The 25,985-nt window shown below is 51.7% G+C and overlaps 2 protein-coding genes across 2 annotated transcripts; both read right to left on the bottom strand.

Annotated features, from left to right (window-relative positions):
• Nucleotides 1–1,500: 1,500 nt before the first annotated feature.
• On the bottom strand, nucleotides 1,501–2,970 carry MAA_05492 (Dual specificity phosphatase, subgroup, catalytic domain protein; the record flags this gene model as incomplete). The annotated part of the gene is made up of 2 exons (XM_007823490.1): nucleotides 1,501–2,812; nucleotides 2,924–2,970. The coding sequence occupies 2 exons, from the start codon at nucleotides 2,968–2,970 to the stop codon at nucleotides 1,501–1,503; spliced, it is 1,359 nt and encodes a 452-aa protein (XP_007821681.1).
• Nucleotides 2,971–5,947: 2,977 nt separating this feature from the next.
• Nucleotides 5,948–7,909, bottom strand: MAA_05493 (uncharacterized protein; the record flags this gene model as incomplete). Its single annotated transcript, XM_007823491.2, has 4 exons — nucleotides 5,948–6,248; nucleotides 6,310–6,330; nucleotides 6,440–7,444; nucleotides 7,533–7,909. 4 exons carry the CDS (start codon nucleotides 7,907–7,909, stop codon nucleotides 5,948–5,950), a joined length of 1,704 nt encoding a protein of 567 aa, XP_007821682.2.
• Nucleotides 7,910–25,985: the final 18,076 nt, after the last annotated feature.

Below are 25,985 nucleotides of genomic sequence, written 5' to 3'. Positions count from 1 at the left end.
AAATTACGGAGTCGTCGGTGCAAAACAAGGACGTATTAAACGCCCTTGCAAGGTTTGGTTCTTGTGCTACCTGGCCTGAATCGGTTTGCCTGCCGCCAAGGACACGCTAGCATATATGTTGCTGTATCTGAGTCTGTATCCCGGGATAGACATGTACGTATACAGGGTGCGTCTTCCTCGACTATTTTCTTTGTCTTGTCTTCTTTTTCTTTTTTCCTTTTATCGTAGTGTATGGATGGAAAAGCCCGAAAAAGGTATACTTGGGCCACGGCATCAGGCTGAACCTGACAAGGACAAGAAACCCAGAATAGAGCGTGCAACATCCAATCCGCGAGAAAGCGTCTGCGCAGCAATAGATTGCTCGTCCTGTGACAAGGCGGATTGAAACGCCTCACGTGGCATCCAGCCGAAGGAATACGGCCGAGACTCGCATTTGATGTCGCATGCGCCGTGCCGATCCGTGACATTTCAAGTGGGGCGGCTCGGTGCCGGCAAGCATGGCCTTTGACGGAACCTTTGACGGAACTCGCCTCCAGTTCGGGCGTTGCGCCGGGCCCCGGCATAGAAGCCGTCTTCGACTGACGCCTCTTGACTGCGCCTGGAACGTGGGCCGGATGGCGACGGCAGAGCCTGCTCAGGGACCGGATGAGAGTCGCGAGACCTTGAAATAGCATCCACACCCACGGCAGCCTTGTTCGCACATCAGGCGGGCGGCAAATCGGCGAACATGACGTAAATGATCAGTAGAAAGCCTAATGGCAAGGCCGCAGCTCAAGTTGAATCCCGGCCATGATCACGTTTCATTATTATCCGTGCAAAGCATCAAGCTCTGCATACCCAGAAATCCGAGCCGCCTGTGCCTTGAGGGGAAAAAAAAATAGACTCACTTTACTCAAAATAGAAGTACACGCTCAGCCTCGCTCTGGCAGTGCCGTGATAAGGGAACGGGGGTCCTATAGGTCCTATACCTCAGCCCCAAAGCTATCCTTGAAGCCATACTAACATGTCGGAACAAGGGAAGAGCAAAAAGGCCGTGCGCACATATATACATAATATAGACATGTATATATACAGGCAGCACGATTGGATCAATTTAGCGAGTTATTATGGCAGCGCCAAATGCGGAACCTTGTGGCCCTAAAAGCCTTCATGTTCTTGGCACCACAGGACAAAGCTCGTCATCTCTCTGCCTGCGGTTTTGACAAGAGATGGAGCACATCGGTTAGAGGGCGAGGAAAGAGACTTGTATGGTGGAGGCTTTCCCGGAGCAGAAAATTTGACGCAAAGGGTGACCAGGGACCCAAAAGCTGATTTGTCCTGTCATGATTTGGGATCTTGCTTTCCCACCGAATTTCGTCACTGTCAGGTCCCAAAACGTTGTGCCACCACGACATGGTCTTGTTAACCATTTGTGTCTTTCTTCCTCATTGTGTTTGATCCCACTACGGCACATAGCCTATGTATATGCCGTGTGTCCCCCCTTTATGTCGTTTTTTTTTTTTACAAGTTGCCGCCACCCCTCCCTGACCCGGGAGGCATCCGAATGCCCATATTTTTCGCAAACTCGCTCAGCCCTGGGCCTTGTCCTTGGCCCACGGCCCCATGATTCCTTCTCATCTCCTCGTCAACCCTAGCTCTCTGCAGAGACAGCCCTGGGGTGACCCATCCGCCACAGGCACACCGGAGACCCTTCCAGTCGTAGCGTCCGACGGCAGCACCGCACCGTTCGTTCGGGCAGCTCAGTCGGCCGTTGAGCTCACCCTTTTCCAGCTCTTGTCGCATCCAACTCAGTGGCTCGACAAAGTAGTGCGGGCATGGCTGCCGCGGATCAAAGGTCTTTGACGACCCAGAGGCGACGTGCTTGTTGATGAACGGCGCCGTGGCAAGTGTCCTTCTGCACTTTTTGCATCGCAGCGTCAGCTGGGTGTCTCCTCCTCCTCCCCCTCCGGCGGCAGCAGCAGCTCGAGTGGCCGTGGCCGAGGGCTCTTCGTCTTCGAATCGCAGTCGGCTGGGAGCCTGGCCGACAGCGACATGTTCCTCGACCTCACGCTTATACGCCCACCGCTGATAGAGAGGATGCGTCTCCACATCGTCCGGGCAGCCCATCTCCCACCAAAGTGCCAGCTGCTGCATGAAGCCGTCGTTGGGCTCTGCCATCGGTCGCGTTCGTCGGATTAACCCCAGTGCCAATTCGACTGCTTCCTCTGCTGTCTCCTTGCGTGACCTGCTCCTGCCTGCGCTCGGTTTCGCAGAATGGGCCGCTGAAGCGCCAGAGTTCTTCTTGCTGCTGACGTTGCCATACGCCGAGGCCGGTACGACGTTGGCATCGAACCGGTTCGGGTACCGCCAGAGCAAGTATGCGACCACAATCGACACGGAGCGAGACTTTCCCGCGGCGCAATGGACAAACACACCGCCTGCTTGTGACACCGCACCCGTGCTTTCAGCCGTGGAATTGGGACTGGATATTTTCAGTCTCTCCAGTCCTTCGTCCACGATGCCACTCTCCCCGCTCCCATCTCGGACCGTGCCACCTTGACTCTCGGCATGATCTGAAGCTGAACTCGTATTCCTGTTTCTCGGCCCCCTCAAACCCTCGTCAATGAATTTGACCGCCTTTGGCAGTTCCGCAAGCAGATTTGACTCATCCACGTCGTCTATATCAATGAGTAAATGATGAAATTGCTTGCCATACTCGGACCACGGCTCGTCTTTGAAGTTTTTCAGGCTGTCTGGGCTGAACCCTACCACTGATAGAACGTGTGTTATACCTTTTTCTGTGAGGGTATCTGAGCGGCGAAGGGCCCAGATTCTGCACACAGATGTCTGTTAGTGATTTGAGGTTATTTCCGTGTCGAATAGCAAAATATGGTGGTGGTGGCGTATATAGCGGATATGAGAAGTGTGAGTATACAGTACGTACCCGCCTACGTAGAGGTTATCCTGGCCTTCAATCCGACTGAGGGCCATTTCGGCGATGCTATTTTTCAGCTGGCGCAGTTCTTGGTCGTCAAGCTGGTGGCCGAAATTATCCCATTGGCGGAGCGGCTCACGGTCGTTTGGAGGATCCAGCTCGTTGGTTTTTCTTGTCTTTTCAGACTGGCTGTTCAATACCAGAGAAATTTGCCAGGGGTTCGTGCTTTGATATGCCGGTTGATACAATGATCTGCGCCGTGATACAAGTCGAAATGTGCCCTGTTGAAATTTTCAGAAAAGTGACGGCGGGGGCGGCACAGTCGACTTGGCCCTCAAAGCAGCTCCGGTTCCTGGATGCCGTGGTCCCGAAAGCCAAGGCTGGAAAAGGGAAAACACGTCTCTCGTCTTGGGCTCTCGATTATTCCCAGCACGTTGCCTGCTCTCTGGGCCTGGGGCCAAATGAGATTATTCCACCAGACTTGTGCGGTTTACGTGCCGCCCAAACTCGGCCGCACCTGCCGCGCATACTCTGCAGACATACCTCGGCCAGGAGACAAGCCCGCACCGCCACAGATCACTACCTGCCGCCACATCTGCCGCCGTCGGTACCCAGCTTGCCAGCCTTACGGGGCGGCGTTTCATCTACGCCCCACGTGATGCCATCCCCTCGCTGCCACAGCAAGCCATCCCATTGTATCGTCATGCCATTCAACGTTTCGTCCAATCTCGCCACGCGTCTCCCCATACCCAGACACGAAAAGATGTACATACGATTACGACGGAGAAACCGCCTAGTCAGGCTATCTCTTTGCCACACCGAACAACCGATAACCACACCCACACGTAGCTCTGCCGCTTCAATGGACTTATTCCATAGTGGAATTTTCCCTCCTCCATTGTGTGTACGGAGCACACCCCGACTATTCTCCGCTCCTTTGGCGATTCCTTGTCGTGCTTTGAAAAAAAAAAAAATAAGCGCCACATTATTAGTATCCCCATTTTATCTCCGGCCCTTCTCCCTTCAGCTGGATGAAAAAAACTCGACCCCAGCCGACGGCCATAGCGCAGCGGTCGACAACCTCTCCCATTGCGTCTGGTGGCAAGGCCACCACCTCATTCTCCGTCCTCGAGTCCCACATAGACTCCATACATACTTATGCAGACAGGTCTCAGCAACGGCATCAAAGATCAAAAGTACTGGATGGTACAAAAGTGGTGCCCTCTCTGATTCATTCACAAAAAAAAAAAAAGGTAGGTGGCCACAGGCGAGCTGGTGAGCTGGTGAATTTACTACTGCGCAGCTCGCAAACTAAAGGGGCGTGTGCGCACCCCACATACGAATTGCCCTTTAGGTCGAATTGCAAGTGCGGTCTGGTACCATTGCACTATCGATTCTCATACCCCTCGTCCAAAGTTTAAAGATACTTGGACAGCTTCTGTTGACTCAATGATTTTGATTTTGCAGCGTGGCACGCAACTTTCCCGAGCACGTACCACACAGCAGCGTATTCCATGTCCATCTCACCCTAGTAAACACCGCGGCTGTGCTTCATTTGGGTCGCAAGGAGCCATCCACATCTCTAGGAAAGCGCCATGTTGATCATAATGAATGCAACATCCAGAAATATACAGTGCCGCAGGTAAAAATGAACAAGACGAGTCACGTCCCGGAGAAGGCAGTACGGTACTATCGAATGTTACCCATGTTTGTGTGCTATCGAAGCTTTGTTTGTTTGATTTCCTAGCCTCCATCATCATTCAAGGCATGAATCCAGAATCCAAGCCCTACCAAACCCAACTAGAGCCCTGCGCCATATGCCGCAGGGAGGGAAAAAGGTTAAGGGCTAGGTAAATAAATCAAAGGGAAAAGAAAGATCTCTAAACTACTTCGTTCCCTACAATTAAAAACAAACTGCGACGGAGTCTTCGGCCATATATTGACCAGGAAAAGAAAAACATCGCAACCTCATAGGGCAGGAAATGACTGTAAAGCATCGCCCTCATGCACACACCTGCGTACACACACACACACATACACACAGTCACCAGTGCGTACACATATCTAAATTAAAGCCATCACATATTGTGCTTCTGCCAGAGCGAACTCGGCAGCCCGTTTCGCACGCTTGGGTATAATGTAACATAGGGGGACAAAAACCCATCCAAGACACCACCAGTTCATGCCAGACACGATCTTACTCGCTGGCCTGTTCCACACTCTAGGTGCGTCAGCAGCCGGTTGGCCCGGCGCCATGCGTAGACAAGGATCACCGGCTTCAGCCTACCCAAAACTGCAAGCCACACACGCTCAGTTCGGTTGCAGAACGGGAAGAAAACTCAGGGTGCAGCATACAGCAAGTGCCGACAAACTCCCAAGGCGAATCTTATCCATTGCCACCAAGCCCAGACCCAGGGTGTTGTTGATAGTCAGAGCCTAGTGAAGCCACAGAGCTGCGTGAACAATAGCGGACGGGAATATCCGAACAAAACGTAAAAATTGGCGAAATGTAGTCGGTCAGACCGGCCGATTGTTAGGCCTCCTCCGTCAGAATAACCGCATCCGTTTGCTTTTGCAGGCATGTCTTGTTGGAACCTGCCAATATTGTTCGAGGCGCTAACACAATGATGGACAACCTGAAAAAAATCTTCGTCTACTTTGAGTCGTCAGATGCTGAAACTGAACTGTCCTAATCTTGATCTCGCATTTTGTATTTCAGTCCGGATCGCAATCACCATTGCAGTCCAGTTGTCCCACCGGAACTCCGTAAATAAAAGATATATAAATCAAACAGATATCGTGGCGTCGTACTATGTCATGCATTGTGCAATATGGCGCAATACAGACGCATGATTCCCGCATTCAACCCTTCGCTTTGATCGCGCAGATAGAGCCGTCCATTGTTGGGAATAGTCGTAAGAAGGAAAAAAATTGAGTAGCATGCCGGTCATCGCGGTGTAGGGTCTTCATCCATCATACATGCATTTTCAAGCATATTTGTCCATTTACCGCTAGTTCCCGCATGACTATGTTTCAAGTGCTGCCGAAAATGGTCCGCTCTGTAAAATTTCTTGGAGGAGTTGCACTCGCCAAATTTGTGAACATCTTGTAGGTGACGAATACGATCATCCCAGTCTTGATCCGTGGCGTGTTTTGGGACAATTCCTCTGGACAAGGACCCATTACCAGGTCCTCTACCTGAGCGAAAAAAATCTTCACCACAATAGCCGCAAGTATCGGCTTCCCCGGGACGGGTTGTCGAATCATGAAACGCACGATCATAGCCGGAAAGTGCTGAACACGACCACGAATGTCGGCGAACATGGAGCGAGTTCTGGTGTCGCTCAGCCTCATTTTTGTTCTTGAAACGATTGCCACAGAATGAACATTCATACTGTTTCTCAGCCTCATGAGCACTGTGTGTTCTGTCAGTATGGTAAGAAACTTAAGGGGGGGTTGAATACAACGGAACCAGGAGAACGAAAAAACTTCCCAGCATTCATGAACCCCGGGGGGGAGACGTACCTGAGCTCTTCCGCCGTGTCAAACTTCTTCGGCTTTTTAGGGCAACACTCGCACATAAGAACTGGCTGAACCTTAGATCCCGCGGGTTTTTGAATATCAGCTAGTTTTCTCGGGCTTGTTCCGGAGATGGTTCGTCCATGTGTATTACCTCTGCCAGAGACAGAGTTTCGAGGACTGTGGTTCAATGAAGCGGGTGTCGTGTACGGCGAGTTGCAAGACGTAGGTGAGACACCACCGGGAGAGGCAGCACCCGGAGATCGGCGGCCGAACGACGTTGCAGTGGTCACACTGGAGGGTGGTATGGACATAGTAGAGATGTAAGAATTGGAACGAGAGATAGCCGCAGAGGACATGGATGATAGAGACGAAGCCTGGGGCATGACAGTGAGCCGAGGTGTTGGAGAGCCACGGGAACCCAGTTCTCGTCGGCGAATATCGCTCGAGACTCCGTGGAGTAAAGAATCTCCTGCTGGAGGACTAGCTGCCCTTCGTTTGTGGCCTACGCTGGCATACGCTTCGTCTGGGTGAAGCCTCTTCGGTGATGTGGCCTCATCGATCTCCATATCTTCTACACCAGTAAAATCATAACTGCCTTGAGTCGAAGATGCGTCGTCGCTATTATTTCGCTGTGAACGACCTCTTGGTGATTGGTCATAATCTGATCCATCCTTGGCAAAACGATGGTCCCCCGGGAAAGGTCGAAATGGACCAGATCGAGGAGAAACGGCAGAGAAAATGGGCGAATCCGTCATTCTAGCAGGTGAATCTAGTAGTGATCTGGTATGAATAGGCAGTTGGACAGGCATGCTCAGGGTCGGGGCTCGACGGTCGGGCTGTCGTCGTACTTGCTCACTCAAGGCTGAGGATGTTGCTGATCGAGGCGACCTGTCAAATGTGCGGATCGGATCCAATTTCTTCTTCATGCTATCGCCATGCAAATCAGCTGCGGTCTGAAAGTGAAACTTGCTGTGGTGCAAGAATTCGGTGGGTCGAGAATCCCGAGTACTGGTGATAAGGTTAGTGAGTGTCGACAATGCCATTGCAGCCGTCTGTTTTTGCCAAGTCTTACTCATGACTTGCAGCAGCCACAAACCTTTCAGTTGCAGTGTAGCTTGCATAGCCCTCGTCGCCATTGGTGCTACTTCCAGTGCCTCTTCTCTTATAACTTGGTCTCTCGTCCATAAAGGACCCTGGGTGCATGCTGCCGTACCCGCTGTGTGTAGATGAACTGAAGCGGTCGAGCGATTCCTTCTTCGAGTCTTCGGGATTAGCGGAACCCTCCAAAAATGGAAGATGGCGTGGTGGAGGTAGAGGAGGAGGGACGTCGTCTTTCGGATCGAGCCCAGGTATAGAAATTGCTGGGCTTCCGGAGAATTGCATATCGCGGTGCATGTTGTAACGTCCAGGGCCAGAGGACAGGATGCTCGGTAAACTGGGAGGAGGCTCCCGGTACTGTGGAGGGAAGGCCATTGCAGTTGATCAAGCCTTTCCGTTTTACAGCCCCAGCCTTGGGTTATGTAGTACCGGATCGTACGGTTGACAGATAATGGTCGAGAGGCTGGCTGAAGGCCGAAGGAGGCGGGCGAATGGGGTTCGGAGGACAAAGTGATACGGCAAGCACTATCATTGATGAGTGAACACGCCCGCCAGGGGCCGTTGCGTGAGTCGTCTGTTTGCAGGATTCGAAGGCCAATTTATGACTCGGGTGAAAGATGAGGCTTCTGGGTGGCAATGGCGAGAGGGTATTTGTTTGGTTCAAACGCAAGACCAGGGCAACTGTGGTAGCAGCGTGATCATCGATCCGTGTTGGAAGCGAAAAACAGAAAAAAGAAAGAAAAAACAAGAAAACCAGTGTAAAGGTATGGACAGGAGAAAGAAGAATGGAGAAAGCAAACAACTGAATAAACTTGACCGCAAGAACGAACAACCGGCGAGTGTTCAAGAGGACGCGAGTCCAAGGAAGAAGAAGGTGCGGGTATAAGGTATAAGTGAACAGCGAAGGGACCAGTTGACGGATAAGGTTTCCAAGGCTGGTACTCCGTAGTCGAGGGCTGTGGCTCGTTTTTGTTGCCTCCGGAGGTGCGCAAGTGAGCAGGTGGAGGCTTTGCTATGGGACCCCGTGTGGTGACGACGACCTGGTGAATGGGGCGTGTCAGCAGGGTGTACTAGAGGGAGTGCGTGTAGCAGTAGAGGGGACTACATATGTAGGCGTGTGCAATGGAAAAGTGGGCGACGGGCAGGGCAAGTGCAGGGCCGGTGGGCAGGGAAAGAGCGCTGGCGGGTAAGTGCCCAGTCCCACGGGACCTAGGTACCCAGGTACTTGCCCGAGTGGCCAAGTTACCAGCATCCTGCCTCATACCTCGCAGAACTCACAGCACTCCCTCACCTCATTCTCGAGCCGCCTCCTCCAGTGTCGAGCACCGATAAAGTATTCCGTACAACTAATACAACGTCCTAAATCGGGCAATCCACGCCCTCATCGCCTATTGAATAACATCTTCAGGTTCCTATGCCTAAAGTACTTGGTGCTAAGTATCTACATGCTGGTAGGTAAACAGGGCTCTAGACATTTGTGCCTCTAGGGGCCAACGAGGGTCCAGTGTGTGCATGTGCCCGCAATACTCGACAAACATCGCCTCATTCGGCTCGCTGTCGTTGCCCATTGGCTTGGGTCTGCCAGTTGTTATGTATCATGCATTTGCTATTCTAGGCATCGTTTGCATTGATTGTTACCGTCGGTTTATCAGTACGACTCGACGATTGACAGCTACTAGCAGAATTAGCAGGGCATTCGGTCCCATGCCCTTTAGATGTCCAGACCACGCGTGTGGCAAGACGTATTGTCCAGGTGCTGTCGATGTAGTTCCTGGCAGTACTCCGGCACATATGGTCGATGGGGTCACAAGCGAGAGCGAGAAGGATCCGAAAGACCGAACAACGAGGTGCTTGCTGCAAGGCAGATGGCAGGCCGCTTATAGAGGCAGAACTGTCGGTGGTATCGAAAGGAGCAAAATGAGAGGAGGGGTTGAAGGGGCCGTGATTCGTGCTGCTCTCAACAAGACTGCATATATGGACGTTCATAGTTGAGATGCGTATGAGCCTGAGGGGGTCGAGAGAGCATCTAGGTGTGCCCATCTCTACATGCAGCTCTATCTTTAAATATCCATCCAAGCTAATCTTAGTGTTTCGAAGAGATGTGCAACAGTTTTGCAGTTGCTGAGACGCACCACGCACACATCCCTTCCGAACTCTTGGAAAGCGACATATCCGTTCTGGGCTGACTGTGACGCATGGTAGCACCAGTTTCTGTGGCCTGGTGTTTATTCGCTACCTCGAGCCACGCGTTCTAAGCGACTGACTAGGGAACCCTTACTCCACATCCACATGTGAGGTTTGCGACGACTTTAGGCCATAACATCCATCATTACTCAGTTTCGTGATGTGCCACAGTAACAATGTGAGAGGACTGCGACTGCAATGGCGTAGTTAGTGGCGACCACCAGACGCTCAAAGGAACGCCAACGGGGCAGTTGGCCGCGTGTGGTCGTCAGCCAGGCGAGAAAGTTCCAGGGTCGAGGGCTCAACAGTTTGGGTGGTGTCTATCCGGAGTATCTGGCAGCTTAGCACCCCTACCTAAGTACCTACTTAGGTAGGTTGGTACTTGCTAAGTAGGTACCCAGATAGGTGCTTGAATGGATCTCGGGCAAGCTGATAAAAGGGTGCATGGTATCAAATCTTGTTATTGTCCCCTCTCTGTGTAACTGCCAGCTCAATCGCGCCCTGGCGGTGGGTAAGATTCCAAGCTTGCCCTGTATTTGGACAAACCAGGAAGATATTGCATATCTAGGAATTGACCAAACACTCTAAAAGCTCCTGTACGGTCCTAACATGACCCAAATGCAGATTGATGCGACGGACGAAGAGGCGGAGTCCTCGAGAATTAGCCCGTACGCGCCACGGCCTCCGCTCCCACAGACTATCAGCCCTTCACCTGAGTCAGAGGGTCTGCTTCGAACTTGGAGAACAGGTCATGGAGTCTCGCTCAAAGGACAATAGCACATGTAGTGCCACCTCCGGTGAGTGCCAGAAATGGGCACCTGGGCACAGGGCGCTGGAGTTCCGCGCAGCCATCAAATGATTGATGACCATGCTGGCGCCAGGGGCCAAACCTTGGTGCCAGCCATGGGGCGAGGGCTGGCATTTTCTGGGCTGGGATCTTCTGGCTTGCCCGAAATACTATCTGGCTGGCTGAACCCCAGAACCCGTGCATGCAACGACAAGGAAGCGAGTGACGGGAAGCTCCTCGGCAAAGTCTCAGGGCATGGGCTTGCTTGATGGGTACCAGAACCCAAGCTTTGGAAAACCAGACAGGACGGATGGGGGGGGGGGGGGGGGGGGGGTTGGCATCTGGATCATCTGGATGACAGTTCCCCGAGGGGGCGCATGTGAATGAGCTCCCTTGGTGCACATTCTAACTAGCCTGGTATATTAGATACGGCGTACAGAGTGCAAGACAGCACTTGAAGGCACAGAGTATACCTGGATGACGGTAGTTGCTACGTCCTGAACCTGGAGGCCAAGTTCGAAGCCAGAGTACCCAGACCCAAGTCAAGTACGAACTTGAGACTCAAGCAGAACATCCGGAGTCCACAGCAGCTGGCCAGCCATCTACTAGTATCAGCATGCGCATTTGGGCAACCGGCTCGACGCGCCTTGAACCTTGAAGGGCCGGCCAAATGGTCAGGGTCGTTGAACCGTTGTTACACTCGCCCGCAGGCTTTGGTCGACGTTTTGGTACATGTCAATGTTCCAATTGGATTCGTTGCGGTGAGAGCATCCCAACGCTCCGACATGGACCGTTCAAGTGGGCACCTGGTCCCAGGCATGCATAAGTACTTAAGTAATGAAGGAGCCGAGATAGGCACCTCTTTAAGCTACTTCAGTACCTAGATGTAGAGGCAAAGCCCCAGCGAGGTACCTGCCTAGGCGCTGAGTACTCTAGGCCGCGTAAGTACATATTATACAAAGGAAGAAGTACCGTATGCAGTACCAAGGATTCTTTACAATCTTTACAATTGCTCCAGTCAGGAACAGAATGCATGCTCTCATCCATATCCATTAAGACAACAATCCACACAAGCCCTGGATCAACAAACACCTGCTTCCTTCTCAGCCCTGGTCTCCTGCACCTCACTCTACCCATACGCCATAGTGCATAGTGCCATCAATTAACTGTTGCTTGCCCCGTCTGTCATTTTGGCTTTGTCGGTTTTGCTCCTGGGCCGTTGTGCTCGCTCTTACTCTTCCTGCATCTGGATGCTCAAAGACTGGGCTTGCTCCTCTGGTGGACTCGGGGAGCCAACATTGACTGTCCTAACTGTGAGTTACGGAATAAGGATTGCCTGAGGAGTGAATGGGGCTGACAAGATGAGAACAAGTGTTGATGATCATTGGCATCAATGGTTGCTTCTCCAGTCACCTTACTGGGGCCGCCATTGACGCCATTGGCCTTGTCCAGGCTTCACTGCGACGGATTACCTCGCGAGATCCACCAAACTTTGGTTTCTCGAAGATCCACCAGGAATCTACCACCCGTACCAGCATTCGGCCGACCGACAATAGCGAGATTGGGGCTACCACGACGGGCAGCCTTGATTATCTTCATCCTGTATTGCAAGCTGCGTTAAGCCATCAAGTCTGCTTGACTAAATCTGAGGCGAGCGAGCCATGGACGCCTTATTTGGGCATCATTTGGCTGACCGACCTGCATGAGGCTCAAAGGCGGCCACTTGATGCCCACTCCATACATGGTTTGTGATACGCCATACGGCAGCATAGGCGCTTCATTCCGAGATCTTCTACACCATTACGAAAGTTCGTGACTTGCGACATGGGGGGCAGATCAAGCCTGAGCCTACCAAGGCTGAATCAAGATCCAACCAAGGCAGTTTCTGTTTCAGCTCGTGGACCTGAACAAGACTTGAGGAATCACACCGGGTGTACCAAGTTCTCCAAAACACCAATGGGCTCAACTCCCGCTTGAACGCATATTTCCAGGCTCGTTTATGGCTCCCTACTATTCATGATACATGTGTTCTTTCAGTCTATGAGATGGCTTCCATTGCTACCTGAGTTACCATCGAATGAATACGGTGTGCTCACATTTGAGTCTACTGGGACAGAGGCAAGGGCGAATTCCGCCCGCAAAGAAAAGAGGCAACGCATAATTGACACAGTCAGGCACCTGCATGTCCTGATGTACACTATTAGATAGTGATATATGCTAGCCTTAGCCGGCGATGTGGCATCCATGTTGCCAGAAAACGTGTTTTGAGAAACTCTGTTGGACACTTGTTGCCTCACAAAGTGGTTGGCGGATGCTTGTGGCTGGCCACGTCCCCGTCATCCCGATAACGGCAATCATTGGGCCTGGGAGGGTAGACAGGATACTATTCAACTGTGATTTTCTTGAACAATTTACTCCGAGCTAAATAGTTTGCGATTCAGCCCTAACATACACTGGTCCAGGCCACGAGGTATATACGACAGGCTATGAGGGCGTATGGGCTCAGCAGATCGGCTTTCGGATCTGTGCAAGGCACAACAAACCGTCTTGGCTGACACTGTCTGAAGACAACGAATAGCAAACAGGTATGTACAGCCGCAAAACGATGATTTGCGGGGCCCATGTTTCCGCGAATCTGGTCAAGGAAACGGAACGATTGACACATGCAAAGTAGAAGAGACCATATGTTGAAATCAATACTGTCACTGCGATGCCGGCCTGGCAGACTATTGCACTGCAGGTGGTGTTATCTGCAGGCCGGTGTCAGCCTTTCTTTTTTTTTTTTTTTTCTTCTTTTTTTCTCTCTCTGTCTTATCTCTGCGATACATGCGTGTCAGCTAAGGCATGGCGAGAGTTGCAGGCCGACAGATTCGCCATTGATGGACAAAAGCATATTCCGTCCTCCATCAGGATACAAAGCAACTTTCCGACACGGAATGCCAGCCTGCATTACAACAATCCCCTCTCCAGATGGGGGAGGGTGTCGTCAATATTGGGTTGGAAAAAAATCCTATTTCCTGTTGTGCAACAATTAGCCAGCCCTCTACTGGCTGCCCTCTGAATTACTAGTCTAAAAATTGGTAAGTGCCGTCTGCTGGCGCGGGATCAAAGATCTCAGCGCCCACTTCCCACCAGTTCAGCTCTCGATGAACTTGGCACGAGCCCCAGATATAATATCCACTTGTTTAATAGAGCTGGCTTATCTACTCGGGACATAGGATCCTCCTGCGAAGAAGAGACCTGCCCCGGACGCAGTAATCATTCCGTCATGTTCAATCTTGTTGCCGAAACATGCCTGCGGGCACGACAAGTAGCGTTGCAGAAGAAAGTGTAGCTGCCACCGGAGTACCCGGCCGACATTTTTCTACCTCTAGGTAGATACCTACAGGATATGGGCGAGCAGCCTCTCGGGCAAACTATCATGAAATCTTACACAGCTGCCGAAGGCAACATCAAAGAGACAGATGTCGCAGGATTTCGACGCCTCGTCCTTGCCGCACCTCAACCGAATGTTAACACAGTAAAGACAAATACAACATGCCAATCGCAAAAGACCAAAACAGCATGATTGAAAACGCAGGCACCAGCGCCCTCAGCCCGTTTTCGTATCAAGTTGCTTTTGGAACAAGACCTTCCCGTCACAGCTGAAAGATGGTAGACGAGGGCGTGTCACGAATCCTGATTGGCACGAGGCTTGGCTCAGGAGTTTGCCCCGGTGCACCAGTCCCAGCTCGTCGAAATTTCAGCAGAGAGAGCCTTTGTTCGCCATCACCTAACTGCTAATAACTCCATACAAGACCCGCAATGGCATTCAGCCCTACCAACACCCGTTGTGTTCAAAGTTGGTCATGAGCGCCTTACACCCCACTGCCCCATGGGACTCCGCGCATTTTGGAGTAGGGCGTGTAAGACCAGGCCCTCAGATCTTGGGCGTAGATATGCTGAATTATGCACATTTTTACTTCCGGCTGAGCGCATGCACAAATCTTGTGCAACCCGCATTTGTCTGACTGTCGATTCTTCATCGAATGACGGCAAGCGACTTCCAACATTAAACAGAAGCCAGTCCTAAATTATTATATTTTTGTAAAAAAAAATAATGAATAAAATAAAAGAAAGAAAGAAAGGAAGGAAGAAAAAGAAAACAGGAAAAAACGGGGCGTGGGGGGGGGATGAGAACAAAAGTTGAAAATAAGACGATGCTCAAAGTTGGCTGGCCCTCATTCATTTCTCTTTTCTCTTGATTTCTTTTGTCCGCTCGGGATCAGGCCCTCAACAGAAGATGGCGACACGACTCGCACTTGACCGGCTCAACCTGACACCATTATTACTTTCCAAGGCATTTCTGGAGCATGAAACCGCTGGGAAGCTTCAGCTTACCCACATACCGGCGCCATGCCCACGAATCAAATTACTACCAAAGAACTCCCACTGCTTTAGTGTTGGCGTCGGTACTAGTAGTAGTATGAAGTATGCAGGAAAATGTAGCCAACGGCCAAGGTAGATCGCCTACACTCTCTTCCAAGGCCAACCAATCTTGATACAAGACCGGATGGAGTTGAGCGGTCCCGACGCATAGGAATTCTGCCACAAGCTGGAGCTTTGATTTGGCCACCGGCAATGACCAACGGTTGAACATATTGTTCCCAGTTATTGAATATTGCCTACAATCAACTTCACGTTGGCTTAGAAATTTGATGTGCATCAAGTTAGCTGGAGGCTGGCTATACCACTGCCTGGCTAGCATGACGTTGTTTCATCACGGCATTCTTTCGCGGACTCGCCTGGTCGTTTGCTGACGAAAGGAACAAACAGACCAACGGACCCACGGCGCCATGGGACCACGTCAGTCAGCCGTCAATTTGCGAAAACATTTTGGTTGAGAATACGGAGTACGGTGGTCGAGATCGGACTAAACTCTCAGTGCTGTTGGGGTGCTCGGAATGTGGGATCGAAATATTATCTTCAAACTCCTGCTTTTAAGAACGAATGTGCAAGTGGACGAACTGGTGGGCACATGCCATTCGACCAAACAAGCTAACTCAAGGATCCTACCAAGCACACTATATTTTTATTCGCATCATGATGGCTTCTTGGCCAGAGACGCAATACTGGTCCGCATCCAGAACAGACGCTTGACATACTGTCCCACACCTCGTAGGGCCAAGAGCCGTAGGGCCGAGAGCAGCAGGACTCTGCAACCCTTCTTGAACAAGAGCTTCCCAACTGGACTTCAGCGGGGTGAAGGCCAATCGAGATCCATCCAGGTCAGTCAGCCGGCACTGGTCCCCTGGAGATTGCAGGCTTGGTCCTCGCTGGAGAAGTGACAATCACACCGGACTGTTTCTCTGACGGCGGCTCCAGACGACAGCTCGCCCGAAAGTGCGGCCGACAGGGTAGCCCCGACGGTGGATGACGGGTTAGCATGACGCGCTGGACGTCACTTTAAGCCGCTGGATGTTTGATCAATTAGCGGAGATCCTAGGTGTCTGACATAACCAAGCATGTGTGGTTGGAGTGGACCTTGCCGCCGTTTACCGCCGCCCCCAATGAAGCAAGGTCAGGGCGAGAAGCAATTCTGACATCGAGTCTCAAACCCGAAAATCACTGATATGCCACAAGGAGGTTGTACCTGTTCAGCAGCATTTCATGGCGGTATTAGACGCCAACCTCCTTTGAACATTCTCTGGTTCTGCGCCTTGTCCTATCCCAGGAGGAACCCTGACGCATGTCGACAGCTGCTGATATATGTATCCCTTTGACTGCGGTAAGGTCCAACTTTTGTACCCTGTAAGGGTTCTGGCCAATCAAGAAAATCAAAATAAAAGGTACAAAGGCCCACTAGTAAATAGTATGACGATATAAGTACTGGTAATTCTTTGGGTTACAAAAGAATACATTAGAATCCTGCAATTATAATGCGGTGTAAAGGTACCTAATAGGTATCGTAGAAAGGTGGGCCCGATACCTTAGCTGGACCTTACCGCAGTCAAAGGGATAGAACTAGCCATTGTGGAGGCTCTTGGGATTCCGAGAAGAATTCTCGGGGAAAGATGCACTCCTTTCCCGAGGGACTTGACAGGGCCGGCCACACTAGCTGACGATGAGCAGGTTTACCCAGGCAGGCCAACCATTGGGCGCGGATCTCTCCCGGCTTTAGTTCTAAGCAATTCCCTTTGAGTGCCGTGGCAAACATGGGTCCCTCGGTCGAGACAAGCATCTCTGCCACTCCAGTGCTTATGCGGTGCAGGTGTGAACCGTCCCTCTTCGCTGCCCTACAAAAGGACCAATGCCGAGACAAACATGCCGATGTACCAGAGAAAATCAAATACCGCCAACATACGGAGCAATATTAAGAACGCAATGAGACGTTATACAACGCCCTGCCCAGGTTCATCAGCCAGACGCTCCACTTGCAAGCGCCCGAGACCACCGACCGGTTTGGCCCTACATACTGCAGCATCATCACTTCGAAAGGCAATGATAAAACACGCTGGAAACAAGCCCCCCTCAAAATTTACTAGCCAAGCTTTGAGGTTTCGTTTTTCAAGAAACCCCCCTCAAAAGACCATTTTTCGCACATTGAATACAGGCAGTCCAATGCGGAACTAGTCGTTAGGACCCGTATATAGTCCAACGGCGGCAGTAAATGGTATACACCCAATCACCTGCTGTGGCAAACTTTAAGCTAGAACCAACCCTGATTGGCGGCGTCATCCTGTTTCACTACCTGTGGTGCTGTCGTGGATCTCCTCGAAACGATGCCACGTCAACTGAGGATGGAATGGATTTTACCAGCACTGTGGTAATCTCTTCACAGAGCAGCGGGAAGTTGACGTCCGGCGTTGTTTCCACAATAGACAGTCAGTCCCCTTTTTTCTTTCGTCTTGTTCATCAAATCTTTGTTCGCAGCATTTTTATCTGGGCAAAAGATTTCACCCTCCCCATTATACTACTCCGTAACGATCCACGACATGGTGGTAGTTCCCCTCTTTTTCGGACTTGGCCCTATCCAAGCCTCAAGTGAATACGCGTCACGGCCAAACAAAACTACAAATGTCAACCAGCGAAATATCACATGAATGGTGAATGAAGGGGTCATAACACCTTTTCCTCATCGAAGCCAGATTCCTTGTTTGTGTTGCTGGCACAAATTGCGCACGCACATCATCCAAGGTGATAATGGTTGTGGACGGTAGGGGCCACGGACCAATGCATCCACTTACACAACCATACTCTTAACATATTTTTATCTTTTCCTTTCTTTTCATCCCTTTTTTTCTTCTCCAAGAGAGCCCCTCATGATGCAAAGCATAGCCTCCCCTACTATCTCACGAACGTGTGGTCAAGTAAGTCGCAGAGAATGTGATGGCTCCGCATACCAGTTGAAAGCTACCTTTGGACAACTGCACAACAAAGCAAGGTGAGAAATGAGTGTTTTTCATTGCCCGCTTCTAGGTACACACCACAACAATTATCCGAATTCATGCCGAGTTATATAATGCAAAAGGGCGGCGCAGTCAGGATGTGGCCCTTCTGCGATTTGTGTGTCATTGCGACAACCAAATATAGATGCTCCCGTTCCTCGCATCTCAGGTAAAAACGGCGGCCCGGAGCCATTTAGATCGTGGTATAACCCAAGACGGCCATTTGCTACAATTGGCTACTCCGTACCTCCTGTGTGCTATTATTTGTCAGGGATCTAACTGGGGCTGTGCCAGATCTTGCATGTAATTGCCAAAGTATGTATGTACCACTACTGCGGCAGAACAGTCTGGGTCATCGATCTTGGCCAACAATTCTGGTTACAGCTCTGATTACTCGACACTGTTTTTGGCGCACTACCGAGCAGACGGACAGATAACAGAATGCTCCCGCCGATGCTCCCGCCGAGGGTCTGCGAAGGGCCAGTGCACGAACCTGCTTCTGTCTCGTGCCAGTGAGCCGGCCAATGATGCCTGGATTTTGGTCAATGATGGCCCCCAAAAAAAGACTGTCATACTGGCGTCAACGCATGCCGGCACTATGTATTGGCAGGCAATGCACGGCGAAATTAGGCTTCCCAAAGTGGTTTCGTCTCACGATACATCTGGAGAATGTACATATCACGTCTGCCCAATATCCCATCACAATTAAGGACGGCTGCCAAAGCATTGTCAACCCTGCGCCGTCTGGTGGACTATCTTGATCTTTGGTGCCTATTTGCGGGCTTATTCGCGCTAAATGGCAGCAAATTTCCGTGTCCACGGGCGTGTCCACGGGACGAATGTCCCAATTTGGGTGAAGAGGGCAGCGGATGATGTCTTGGATGGGGCCTATGGGGTGCATAAAAGGCGTGTTCGGGAAGCTCGGCGGTACACGAGCAGGTGAACGGCTGAATATCCCAGCCATAAACCATGTGTTAGTCGCCAACGCCTGAGCAGTTGGTACAACCCCGGAGACAATGAATGTACGGAGTAGTACATGCGTCAATACGTCAAAACCGCCGAGGACCAGTCTCCACAGGTTCAGTTCTTTGTTCGGCTGCAAGGTCCAAAATGTCAAGGTGCGGACCTGGGTGGCTCTGTCGGTTCAAACGTGGGAACCAGGGCAAGCCGTCCCTATTTTTCCTTCGTGACTCACTGGCGAGTTGTGAATGGCCAGATACAACTTCGGGAGTAACAGATCTGGGTGCAGAAACTTGTCCAACCAGAAAGACCCGCCAAAGCGATGAGGCGCTCGACTAGTAGCACTACCCTTCCTTTTCTGGGTTACGCCCTGGCCTTTGGCTCATTCTTTTAGGGTTTGGACGCCTCACCGAAGTGTCGCGTGCGCAATCAACTTGGTGGCCGTCCAAAATCACCATACGATTCATCATGCGACTCGCTCAGACGTCTAGATTGGTCATTTACGAGTCGTTGTCTCGAATACACAACGTGGTGCGGCACCATCCTTGTCCGGATTATCGGGATACGTGAACAACGTCTCTCCTGGATGCCCGGAGCAGCAGGCAGTACATACATAGATTTCAACTGCCACGACTTCACGGAAAAGTCGGCTGTCTTTGGTAATTTGTCAACCCATGGCCCGGCTCGTTGGCTCCACATTTCGTTGCCAAACTATTCGCATTGATTCGAAGTATCTCGAGGGCTCTTTCACTTGGTTCGTGTCAAATAACGTTTCGGGAGACGTCTTCACATCCAGACGTCTTGCTAGTTGTAGGGACGCATCTCCGATATGCCCCTGACTCGCCAGCCAATTGGCAGCATACCAGTAGGGATTTCGAGCTGCTTTTTGTTGACACTGCGGCGTCACCACTTGGCGTTCGTCTCTTCAATCCGCCCGCGGCGATTGGATGCTGATCTCTAGTGGCCAGCGTCCACGCAAGCCATGGCGTTGTCCGCAACTATTCTCTCGCTCAATAGTAGCCAAGACGGCCGCTGGATCATGGAATTCCTGGCATGCACGTGCCTTCTAAGCAAGCTTGTTGAGTTTGCACCAAGATTCATACGTCAACGGCGGCGGTCTTGCAACCCTGGTTACCGCCATCGGCTGGAGGCTGATACTCATTTGATGGCTCAACGGAGGGAGCTCCGTGTAATTCTTATGCCTCTCCCAAAATCCCAAAATCACAAAGGGTTGGTCGACGGCATAGTCGACGGCATATTAGCCGGCATAGGAGCCGGCAAACACAAATCTTGCCCAATTGGAACGCAGGTGGCTTCCAGGCTTTTGAGTGGCGGAGGTATTTTCTACTCGCTCACCATTCCATGATATAGTCCTGAGGGCGTGGCACAATTGAAAGCTGCCTGGTGGCATTAGCGAAAAATCAAGGTCTTGAGATGACACAAAGCCAGTCGAGCAGAATCTCCAAAGACGCTCACGGGTCGCGCATGCACCTCATCGGCCAACATCTTGATGGCGCAAGATGAAGGGCAGAACCCACCCGGCTCCAGCGTTCCAAGTTGCCGGGAATTTGATGGTGAGCAGTTAAAGTTTTTGATCGGCGACCATTGCGGCCCGGGCAACGGTGTACATAATTGCCAGAGACCATTTCCACTAGCGGGTGGTTTGGAGCTTGTCTGAACCCAGAAAGCTCTGCGAAGCTTCGTCCATACATCTGGTATATACTGTCGGTATAGTCTGCCGTTTTCCGAGACCTGACAGCTTCTGGAGGGCGTCCCCGCTTCAGAAGGCAAACTCGACAAGTAATTTGATGTTACACATGGTGTCTTTCCGCCTCTAGTACTCCATATACTCGTGGCATTCGCCTTCAACGCCAAAAAGGTCACTATTCTACTCTTTTTTTTTAAAGGCGTTTCAAGCATGTTTGACCGAACAAGATGGAGCTAGCCCACTCAGGAGGCTAATGGAAACAATGCTGTGCTTATTTGACAATTGGCACTTAACGTCAGTGGCTTCCTTGGGCTTCAATGACGTGCTGGGAGGGCAGTGAAGCGCATTGCACAGATACTACCACGCCTGGGCAACATCGAGTGCCGATCCAAAATCGTTATCAGCACCTACGCCAAATTCTCAGCCCCCCCCCCCCCCCCCCCCTTTCCTCAGCGTTCGATCTTTCCCACTACAGGGTGGATTGGAACTTTCCATGTTTGACGCGCGGCAGAAAGGAGCGAGTGACAAGGCCGTCTACTCGATGCTTCTTTTGGCCCAACATGTTCACGAAACTATCCGCTGGGCAAACCCCACTGCAGCCGATCCCAGACCAGGGATGTCACAGAGCATTCGTGGTACTAACATGTCACCCAAAGACGCCTCACAAAAATGGCGTTCCGCCTGGACCTGGCGGTGCGGAATTGATTAGCAATCTGGTTACGAGCAGGCTGCGTGGTTTGGCGCTGAATCAAAAGCCCCGGAGGGCTGAAAGCCACCGCGGCTCCCACCTAGCATCGGCGTTTATTGAGCCTGGTGACGAACTCTGACATGTTGCTCAGGGCCGCAGCCATGTGCCGAGCGTTGTATTAGTAGTCCTCCCGTGGGCTATTGAGCGCCACTATGCAAGTTGCTGCTAGGACCCCGGTTGCTCAATGCTTGGTTTTGTCAGGTCCAAAACTCTGTTGTCGACGACCTGAATCATTGCGGCTGGCGCATGCATGCATGCAAAGTCTGTAAGCATTTGCGGTTACTGTTGCTGAGACTTTGTCGCTTTGACGATGCCGTGACCACCACAACTGGCATTGGTAAGCGGCAAGTAGACGGAAGACAGTTGGCTCGCCACAAGATTCAATGTTCCACCTGAAGTTGGTCGATTCTGCCGGCCACAAGTGGGCCAACTCCCCCTGGGGATTGTGCAGTAATTCTGGCTAGAGGGAGTATCGGGATGACCAACGGCTGGCGTATCGGCCAACAGTGTTTATCGGCTTGCACGGTGGTAAAACTGTCGGCATGAATGGGGATCCCCGGGGGGGGGGGGCTCGTTGATGAGACGCTCGAGCTTTTCTGGAGGCCAAGAAGCAATGACGACTACGTACCAACTACATCGGCGTACCGGACTTTTTTCAAGAAGGCGCTAAGCTGCAAGGGGTGCCTGTTGACGGCATTCTTGCCCGAAAGACCACTTTGCAACCAAGTTGATCAAGATTGGAAATACTCTGTTCGATATGAAACGAGTCATTCGACAGGAAAGTCTTGGAGTTTGACCCCCGGAACTTGCAACCCCGTCAAATTGCGTGGTGTGCATAACGTGGTAAATCAAGATCTCCTGAGACTAAATTACCCACTGACTTGGCGGGGTCATCAAGGCCGCTCTTACAATTAAGTTGACCCTTCTTTGCCTATTACTACTATACGTCTATTATTGTATTCCTGCATTGGCGTCGTGGCAACACGGCGTGGTTACAGCACGGCTGCGTCATTGCACCACATCATGTCGGGAACGAGGAGCAATACGCAAGCACGCTATTTGGGGGTTCGTCTCGTTGCCCCCGTCCCGCTACAACGGCTCTCGGCACCTGCTTGGTCGTTGCATCTTCGGCCTCGGACTGCAAAAAGCCAAGCTCCTGACACGGCTGGACCTGCTGGACGCGTCACACGGTATTTCCCAAGAGGGAAAGCTTCTAGAAGGAGTCTGGAAGGAGCGGACAAAAAATTGTTGCGCAGAGCGGGTCTACAAGCTCTGACCTGAAAAGGCGTGTCCGTATCAAGGGTACGTGCAGGACAAGTCGCGACCCCCATTTTTTGATGGAGTGGCTCTCCTCAACCAAGCTTATGATATGGGTGGATAGGCCATTACAGCTTTCCTCGGTGCTGGTGCGAATGGCATCTGGTACGACAAGACGATTCGGAGATGTCTGAACTTTGAGAGAATCCCATGGCCCTGTTGGGCCGCCCAGTGTCCTGTGAGGTCTGCTGCTCCCCTGCTCCCCTGCTCCCCTGCGCCGCATCAGCCCTTTCGCCCACCTGGTTCCCTTGGTTTGTTTGCTTCACTCGGCCGTAAACATGTCATGTCCGACGTTGAGTGCATCGGTAGGGCGACAACTTTATGCAATACTACCCGCAAGCCTCTGAAAGGGAGTGGGGGCGGCCGGAGGATGCATCGTTGGCAATCCCTCGTCCTCTCTTGACGCCGCCGCTTCTGGATTTCCCGAGGGCCACAGCCGCCTTGTCGTATGGCAGCCTGGTACGAACGGTAAATCACATCGATCGACGTGCCAAGGCGCTGTAAATGGGGAGGGCTATCCCAGGCTAGCACATAGTACTACTGTACTGCCTGCATTTGGCTCTCAAATAAAGGTGCATGCCGCGATGTGGAATGCGTTTACGAAATCTGGTTGAAGGTGAGGGGAGGGCCAACAAGGTCTTGGGTCCATGTCTCTGCTCGCCCACACACGCTCTCGGCCAACATGTCTTGATATTCGCCTTGGCAAGTCAGTGTTTGGGTGCTTGGGTGCTACGTACCGTACCACACAGACTTTGGGGCTGCGAATCAACAGGATGCTAGTTGACGAGCAGCATCAGCGAGTGGCAATCAATCAAAGTGGTACGGAGGCATCTTCACATCTCGACCCGCAAGGTGCAATTCGACCATGATGGGTGATGGGCCTGCAATCATGCCATGTACAATTTCCGGGGTCTGGACACATGCCCCTGGGGAGAAGTATTGGATCCTATGTTAAATGTGATTTGTTTTCAACGAGGTCGCCATTGGTAACTTGGATTCTTCCATGGGCGGACCGTGGACCACGTTGGATAGAGTATTGGCCGTTGTGATATACTACACGATACGAGGCTTCCTGGCATGCCCATCCACGAGTCGCCGGCTGGTGGTTCGAAGCTCGTGGGGTGTTTCTCCCGGCATGTTTTTCGCATCTGTCCGTCTTGACTTGACGGTGGCATGTGTGCAAGGAAATACCGGTGAGGCGATGAGTCGGTTGGATGGGCCGGCGAGGACAACTGGATACACCAGAGCGTAGACAGACACTTGCAGCTCCGCGAGCCTGGCAGGCCCAACAGTCAGTCCGAAAGCGTTGTGTAATGTAATATTGGCTGCAGCCCTGCACAAGAAGAGAAACAAAACACCCACAGGGGGCCGCTCCGGCGCCGGGCCAAACCTGGGCCGGCCGCAGTTTTGGCTTTGACAGCGTGAGTTTGGTGCTAGTATTCTGCGTGTTGGTCTGTATGTATGGATTCATGTACGACATGAGGCCATGTGTCCCTGTTGGGTTGTTGGTTTACTCCGTACACAACTGTGAACATGACAAAACAAGAAAAAGGGCGACGTCGGGTTTAGGCCACGCCCCCGTTGCTTTGAATAAAAATCCCTGGCATCCAAAGGCGCACAGGGGGGAGTGTGTAACTTGGGTACGACCAAAAAGATTGTAACACAAGGGGGACAGGAGGAAATCACAGGTTTGTGCAAGCAAGCAAACGAACGAACAAACAAACAGGGAAACAAGACAACAACAACAACAACTACTACTACTACACAGGAGCGGAGGAAACGAATACTAGTAGTACTACTAGTAAAGGCGGCAGCGTGGCAAATGCAAGACGGCAAAGGCAAAAAGGCAGTCGGTCGGACAGCATACATACATACATACGGATGTCTTCTCCAAGGGTTCAAGGTCTAACTAATAATACGCCTCGCTGGGCGAATGGGACGCGGGCGGGATTCAGGCGCATGGATTTCTGTCTTGTTCAGATCCCAATTGCCGTCCTCGAGACATTGGGGCTTGGGGCCTGTCGAAAGCGGTTGAGCTATTATTGCGTGCGTTGCATCGTACCGAGCACTGAGGAGCAGATCTCTCTCGCCCGTACGAAGGCGCGCAGGCGGATAGTACTGTACGTATGACGATGACTCGACGACGGCGGCGGCTTTACAACGACAGACGAGAGAGATAAATCCGTACCCGTGGGAACTCATTGCCACACGGGTGGATGCCCAAGGCCTCTCTCTCTCTCTGGGCCCGCGAGCCCGCCGACGCCTTTGCTGTTCGGTTCACATCCGGACGAATAATGAAGAATCAATGCAGTCGTGCATTGTCGCCGTGACACACAGGCCTGGTCTGGTTCCAGGATAAACACGAACTTGGGGCCAACCAACCGCCGGCATTAATCGACCCGTGGATGCACAAGTACATACCTACATAGTCGAGTAGTAGTATGTACACATGTACACACATATATGTACCAAGTACGGACCAAGATGCATGCACTGCACATTCCTAGTACTATGTACTTTATGTATGCGCACAAATATGTACACATGTCAATACGTACTTACACACACGCCCTCCCGCACCGATTAGCCTCGCAGGGCTGGGCAATCTCCCGCCCGAGCGGCCGATTTTCCTTTCTTTTTATTTTCCTTGCCATGTCTCTTTGTCGGTCCTCCGTGGACCGTAACGGCCCGTTGGTTCCAGCGCCGTGCAGGTCTTGTCCATACTCTGACTCCGAGAGATGGGTTTTCGGTCAAGGCCGAGAGTCCTGGAGCCATGGCAGCGTGGTCCGTCTGTTCCAACTTCCAGGCAACACTATTAAACTAGTGTGATGCGGGGGGCGCGAGCGGGTGGCATCGCGGACAATGCAACAGAAGGGACTCGGCACAATAGCACAATACTACCATGCCGTCGTTTAGCAGCGACTTTATTGGGGAAGAGCCGGCGAGTCAATAGACTTGGTGGTGCTCACAGACGATGGGGTCGTTTATGCATTTTCGGTTTAGGCTGGTTTACATGCTGGCCGAGAGGCAGTAGTATCATGGACTGTCTGTTCCGGATTCCGGTGACTAGATGTAAAGGGAGGGTTCTGAGGCGGAATGCTTACGTCCAGTCATGGTGTTGGGTGTTTCTACTGGCTATACAGCAGACAAAGTTTTCTGCATTGTGTCTTGGGAAACAACAGAAAAGGAAAAGACCTACAAGGCGAGAACCGGAAGCATACGCGCATCCAACGGCTACTATATCCAACGAGACATCTTCAAACGAGCCTCCCCGGTCCAACAGACAGCTTATCGTCACACAAAGACGTCTTTCCTATCCC

The sequence above is a fragment of the Metarhizium robertsii genome (genome assembly GCF_000187425.2).
Source record: "Metarhizium robertsii ARSEF 23 chromosome Unknown MAA_Scf_2, whole genome shotgun sequence".
NCBI classification, from domain to species: Eukaryota; Fungi; Ascomycota; class Sordariomycetes; order Hypocreales; family Clavicipitaceae; genus Metarhizium; species Metarhizium robertsii.
This window is presented reverse-complemented; position numbering and strand designations above follow the sequence as displayed.